The sequence below is a fragment of the Sapajus apella genome, unplaced genomic scaffold (genome assembly GCF_009761245.1).
Source record: "Sapajus apella isolate SASKATOON/1434 unplaced genomic scaffold, GSC_monkey_1.0 scaffold14, whole genome shotgun sequence".
Lineage (NCBI taxonomy): Eukaryota > Metazoa > Chordata > Mammalia > Primates > Cebidae > Sapajus > Sapajus apella.
This window is the reverse complement of record NW_022436954.1, coordinates 3,277,471-3,284,306: the sequence shown is the minus strand read 5'-3', so window position 1 is coordinate 3,284,306 and position 6,836 is coordinate 3,277,471. Positions and strand designations below refer to the sequence as shown.

The window sequence follows — 6,836 nt, the reverse complement described above, 5'->3', positions numbered from 1 at the left end:
CCAGCAAGCCAGCCACCTAAGGAACCAAACTTTCCAGTAAAAACAAAGTGTAGGCCGGGCGCGGTGGCTCAAGCCTGTAATCCCAGCACTGTAGGAGGCCAAGGCGGGTGGATCACGAGGTCAAGAGATCGAGACCATCCTGGTCAACATGGTGAAACCCCGTCTCTACTAAAACTACAAAAAATTAGCTGGGCATGGTGGCGCGTGCCTGTAATCCCAGCAACTCAGGAGGCTGAGGCAGGAGAATTGCCTGAACCCGGGAGGCAGAGGTTGCGGTGAGCCGAGATCGCGCCATTGCACTCCAGCCTGGGTAACAAGAGCGAAACTCCGTCTCAAAAAAAAAAAAAAAAAAAAAAGTGTAAATAAAATTTTATCTTGAAAAATGAAACTGAAAATTATTTCTGTTCTTATATGTAATTTCTACACTTATCCAGTGCCTGTATCTCAAGTACTATTCTAGTGCTAGAGATACAAAGTTGAATATGAAATGCCCTCTAGGAATTCAATCTAACAAGAGAATGGAATGAATAAACACACACAAACTATTAAGGGTTGTGATAATTAACAAGGCCCAAAGTGCTAAGGAGACATAGATGGGAAAGAAACTCATTATGTCTGGTTCTTTCTGAGTTAAGACTTGAAGGAGGAATTTTAAAAGGAGACACCAGGGGAAAGGCTGCCAAGCAGAGGGTAGGGGCAAAGAAAGGCCTGGTAACTGAAAACACAAAGCTCATTCAGAAAATGCAGGGTCCAGTGCAACTAGCTCAATGTTAGTTGCTGTGGTTCGGGGGAAGGAGTGATTTTAAAACAGTAACAACAAAAAGAACCAGTCTAAAAAGTTAGGCCAGGCAGGGTGTGAGCCTCAAGTCTGTAATCCCAGCACTTTGGAAGGCCGAGGCAGGCAGATCACCTGAGGTCAGGAGCTCAAGACCAGCCTGACCAACATGGTGAAACCCCATCTCTACTAAAAATACAAAAATTAGCTGGGCATGGTGCTGCGCACCTGTAATCCCAGCTACTCAGGAGGCTGAGGCAGGAGAATCGCTTGAACCTAGGAGGTGGAGGATGCATTGAGCTGAGATTGGACCACTGCACTCCAGCCTAGGTGACAGAGCAAAACTCCATCTCAAAAAAATAAATAAATAAAATAAAAAGGTAGGCTAGGACTCAAGTTTAGACCATGCAAACAAGTTTGGATTTTATTTTCCAATATTTGAAAAATCCACAGCAACAGGATATAGAATGAATTAGGAGGAACCCACAAAAGGCAAGAAGATGCACAACCACCTCCTGTTACAGCGTCTAAGCAAGGACAGCAAAGGGAGCAGGCAGAAGGTAGGAGATACAAAAAGTTCATCAGGTCTGAGTTACCACTGCGTGCAGAAAAGGGATTTCTGGGGGAATACAGAGTTAGAAATGATGCTGGGGCTCTAGCCAGGCTGCTGTTACAAACGCAGAGAGAAAGCAGAAACACATTCCTGGGCGGAGAGGAGCCAAAGGGTTAAATCTGGAATAGGTTGAATGCACTGAGTTGAGGTGGTGAAATCTGATAAACTCCTGCAGATGCACTGGCACTCAGTGAAACATGGAGCTCCAGAAACAGATTGCAGCCAGGTGTGGTGGCTCACATCTATAATCCTGGCACTTTGGAAGGCTGAAGCAGGACTGCTTGAGCCCAGGAGTTCAAGACCAGACTGGGCAACATGGCAAAACCCCATCTCTACAAAAATTAGCCAGGAGTGGCAGTGTGTGCCTGTAGTAGTCCCAGCTACTCGGGAGGCTAAGGTGGGAGGGTCACCAGAGCCTGGGAAGTTGAAGCTGTAGGAAGCTGCCATCACACCACTGCATTCCAGCCTGTGTAACAGAGTGAGACCTTCTCTCAGAAAAACATACACACACACACACACACACACACACACACACACACACACACAAACAAACACACACCCCAGAATCAGATTGGGAAACGTCAATAAAATTTGAGAGCTGGAGACATAATAACTGCAACTGCCTACAAAGAATCACTGAATTTCAACCAAGTGAATTCCTCTCCTCTCAACCTCCAAATGCCCTTGTCTTTTTTAAAAGCTGGACATCACTTTCTCATGTCCTAAATCATCTTTTTTCTCCTTATTAAAATTATTCCATAACTACATTTCTCTTCTACAATTCTTCCAGAACACAGGACTGAAATAGTGTATACTCTTGCCACATTATGTAAAAAGATCATCCAAACCAAAAGGAAAGCTGTGTTTTCCAAGACTACTAACTCCTGGAGAAAAGACATCCTCAGCATTTAATATGTGGTTTGAGCAAAATGCAAAAGTTTAACCAAAGAGTGACTCTCCCTGGAGAAGGCCATGAAAATGTCTTAGGGCTGGATCTAGGGTATCCAAACATTTTCACAGGCCGCAGGCTAGAGCACTGGTGCAGGAGAGGGGGACACCAGAGACCTGGAAGTCAGGCTTTGAAGGCAGTAAACGGCCACTGACTTCAGGTGTCACTTCTCCTCTAGGTTTTTCACTTCACAGACTGACGAGTACATGGCCTAGAATGATCGCCCTTCTAGTTGAGAATTTTCAGGCCTAACTAAAAGTGGATTAACGTAAACCTTGGAGAAAGCTGCATATTTTTTAAGTGTCATTAAGCAATTCAGGGATTATCTAAACACCTTTGGTTTTCTTTTCTGTTTCCTTACCAACTGCCTTTTAAATCTCACTCTTAGCTCTTAAGCATGACTGTCAGAGGGGCTGAAGCACAAAGAGGAAGTGAAGCTCAAAGAGTGAATTTTGCTGCATTGGCAGCTCTGGTGAAAGACAGTGGGCCCGGAAAAGGAATCAAATGACCAAAACTGGATTTGGGGATTACTGTTGGCAGCCAGCCAGCAAGTTCTTAGATACTGCACACAACTTGGTCAGCCAGTTCAAAGAAAATTGCCAGAAAATGATGGAATACATTTTTTCGGTATTTTGTTTTGTTTTTGTTTTTGTTTTTTTGAGACAGAGTCTCACTCTGTGGCCCAGGATGGAGTGCAATAGCACAGATCTTTCCTCACTGCAACCTCCACCTCCTGGGTTCAAGCAATTCTCCTGCCTCAGCCTCCTGAGTAGCTGGGACTACAGGCATGTAGCCCAGGCTAATTCTTGTATTTTTTGTAGAGATGGGGTTCACCATGTTGGCCAGGCTGGTCTCAAACTCCTGGCCTCAAGTGATCTGCATGCCTCGGCCTCCCAAAGTGTTGGGATTACAGGCCTGAGTCACAGTGCCGCTGGAAAGACATTCTTAAACTTCTCAATAGAAGGGTACACACACTACGTTGAATGGCTATCTCTTGGGAGCAGACTGGTGAAAAAAAGGGGTATTTATATTTTTCTGTTAAGTTTGAATAACTACACATGTACTTCTGTAATTCAAATTTAAGATGAAATATTATCAGGTTTTTAAAAAGGAAAAAATGGACGGGCGCGGTGGCTCACGCCCGTATTCCCAGCACTTTGGCAGGCCGAGGAGGGTGGATCAAAAGGTCAGGAATTCGAGACCAGCCTGGCCAATATGGTGAAACCCTTCTCTACTAAAAATACAAAAAATTAGCCGGGAGTGGTGGCAGGTGCCTGTAATCCCAGGTACTCAGGTGGCTGAGGCGGAGGTTACAGTGAGCAGAGACCGCGCCACTGCACTCCAGCTTGGGGACAGAGCAAGATTCCGTCCGAAAAAAAAAAAAAACAAAGGAAAAAATATTTCTACCTTACTCTTAGGAGCCACGCCTCCCACCTTTGTCTACTAACAGCTATATGATGTCTCAACAGTCTCTCACGGAATGAGACAATGCTACTCCTCCACTAACAAATGACTCCTTCAGACGGGAAAAACATCAGATCTCGAACTCGAGAAAGCAGCAGAAACAAGTTTTAAAAGTGATCCTGTTTTTAAAGCCAGACACAACACCCCACCTTCATCCAAGGCCCTAAGCCGCAGACTTTCTAGACCCATTAAGCTTCAGCACCGCACGCACTTCGTGATAGGACGGCATTGTTCTCCCAGAATACACCCCTTTTCTCCTGAAACCGACGTTTTTACAAAAGCCTGCCAGCGCACGGCCTGCGGCGGCCGCGGACCGCTGCGCCGGGATGTCCCGAGGGCTGGGGAAAGGAGGGCTTTCGCCGGCTGCGGTCCCCGGCCCCGGCCCCGGCCCCGGCCCCGCCCCGCGTCACCTGACCGGCCCGTGGCCCCCCGCCCCGCCGCCACCGACCTGATGACACTGATGTGGAACTGGTCCTCGCGGAGGCCCCGCCAGGCGCCGGGCAGGAACTCTTTGCACCACAGATAGGCCCTGCGCCGCGTCCGGGGCTCCGGCTGCTCGTCGGCCGGCGGCGGGGGCGGCGGGGGCAGCGGCAGCGGCGGCGGCGGCGGCGGCGGGGGCAGCGCGAGCGGCGGCTGCCGGCCGCCCAGCTGCTTGGACTCGAGGTCGCCGGGGGCGTCGCGCTGCTGCCCCACGCCGGGCGCCGGGGCCGCGCTGCCGCTGCCGCAGCTCAGCAGCAGCCCGAGCGGTGAGGGCTCCGCCTCGCCCCCGGTGCAGAACTTGGTTTTCATGCCGGACAGGCGGCCGACGAGGCGCGGGCGGCCGCAGCGCGAGAGGACGAGGCTCAGGGTCCGGCCGAACGCCCGCTTCTGGGGGCCAGGCGGGAGGCCGCTCGCCGCTCTCTGACTGGCCGGCCGGCGGGGCGGGGGACGGCGGGCCGCGGCGGTTGGGCGCGCGGGGCGGCTGCGGCTGCGGCTGCGGCGGCTGTGGCGCGGGGACGTGCTGCTGTTTGCTGCGCTAGCTCTACTGCGGCCGCCGCACGAGGAGCGCCAGCCGCGTCACAGCCCGCCCTCGCGCTCGCCGCTCATTGGCCGCCGTCCGCCGGCCCGGCGCATCACAACCGCCGCCGCCCCCGCCACGCCGCCTCCCCATTGGCTGCGGCGCCGCCCCCTCCTGGAGCGCTGCGGCCTCAGGGAGCGGAGCCTGGGCGGAGGGGGCGGGGCGTGGAGGGGGCGCCCCCGGTCGCAGGGAAGGAGGAGAGGGGGAGCGAGGCGCGGGGGGCGCCGGCAGAGCAGCTCCGGGGTGGAACGGAGCCGCACTGGGCAGAGCAGGGGAGGCTCCAAAGCCTCGGAGGACACCGGGGTTGGCTTTGGGAGCTGAAAGTTTCCCTGGATCCCTCGGAAGCCCCTTGACATCAGAGGCCGGGCCTGGCAGGGACAGGAGGAAACGTGTCTGGAGGCTACGGCCCTCTCCGCGTGACCTTGGGCGAGCCGCCGCCTCCTGGGGCTCAGTGGATGTGATTTTGTAACATTTCCCAGCGCTGTGCAAGGCGCGTTCTCGCCCGTCAAACGCTGAGCCCGAGGAATTACTAAGAAACCGAGGCCCGAAGGAGGGAAGAGGTGACGGACTCCAGGCCACACGGTGGGCCAGGCTGGGCCGGACTGCGCGCCGGCTACCCAGACCCAGCCCTCTGCACGCCCCCTGCAGCCTCAGTTTCCCTGTCCGTGGTGCTGAGGATGCTCGGGCCTAGACGTTCAGGGCTGGAGGCCCAGGGACCGGCGAGGGAGGGGCATCATCCCCGCCACTGAGCTGCCGCTACTGCGCAGAGCACAGGCCAAAGGTGCGTGCCACGGGGCTGCTGGCGTTGTGGACGCTGTCACCTTCCTCCCCGTCCCCCTCAGGAAACAGCCTTGTGACCGTGATTAATACACCTTTGCCGGGGTAGGGGGGCAAGGGCCCCTGCTCCCATTTGCCACACACTGCCCCATGTTCCTCACTGCTCTTTGCCCTGCTGCTTTTGTCCTTCCTGGAAGTGAGGTACAGATAAATATGAAAATTACGGACCCCATTTTATGGGACATGAGCTGAAACGAGGTTTCCTGGGCTGCCAGAGGCTTAGGAAATCCAGTGCCTGGCGCACAGGAAATGGCTTCCATGCAGGGAGTTCACAGTCTGCCAGAAGCAAAAATCTTTTAGAGTGTGTACTTGGCTGAACTTGCCCCAAGAAGAATGGTCTTATTGAACAAAGAATAAAAATGAAAGGGGACTAAATTTTACAAGGCTGCTGTGGCAATAGGTCTGGAAGTTGACCTGCAGGGAGCTAGGAGAGACCAAGTCCTCTGGGACAGAGGCCAGCCAAGGTGGGAATCTCACTGGATATTTGAAAGGCTGAGACGCCAAGGGCTTCAGTCTGGGGAGGCCATTTGGATAAAGGAGCCAAAGACTTTCCTCTAAAAATACCAGCTCACAGGGAAGTGGAGCCATGCCACTGGCCTGCCCAGGTGGCATGCCCTTTGTCCCACTGCCCCCTGGCACCAGTCTGATAAGCTCAAAGGAATGCCAGAAATCTGGCCAGGAGCAGGGGACACTAAAGTAAGGAGTGGCTCTGTAATTTGAAATAACTCTTTCTGGCATCTGCTTTGTTTTGTTATGAAAACCCTGAGATATTTTTATGGGATTACCATTCCCTGTGGGAGTAGGAGGTTGCCTCATGGCCAGGCACGGCAGCTCACACCTGTAATCCCAGCACTTTGGGAGGCCAAGGCAGGAGGATCACTTGAGCCAGGAGTTTGAGACCAGCCTGGCCAACATAGCAAGACCCCATCTCAAAAAGTAAAAACGAAAAAAAATTAACAGGACATGGTGGCTCACACTAATCCAACTACTTGGGAGGCTGAGACAGGAGTATTGCTTGAGCCTGGGAGGTCAAGGCACCCACTGCACTCCAGCCTGTGCAACAGAGTGAGACCCTATTTGCTGAATGTATGAATCAGTGAGATCCTGGCTCAGCACTTATTAACTTATGACTTTGGGCTGA

General features: G+C 52.9%; 1 protein-coding gene across 7 annotated transcripts in view; it reads right to left on the bottom strand.

The window, feature by feature from the left end:
• The window catches only part of CHKA (choline kinase alpha), a 67,593-nt gene extending 62,776 nt beyond the window's left edge, over positions 1 to 4,817 (bottom strand). For 4 of the 7 annotated variants that reach the window (XR_004270256.1, XM_032282617.1, XM_032282618.1 and 1 more), the window contains exon 1: positions 4,250 to 4,786. Coding sequence is in view for 6 of the 7 variants with exons in the window: in XM_032282617.1 (XP_032138508.1) it covers positions 4,250 to 4,590 (341 nt within the window). In the remaining variant the exon portion in view is untranslated. Of the gene's footprint in view, positions 1 to 4,249 lie in introns of all 7 variants that reach the window. The other 3 variants (XM_032282620.1, XM_032282621.1, XM_032282622.1) reach the window with 1 other exon arrangement.
• Positions 4,818 to 6,836: the final 2,019 nt, after the last annotated feature.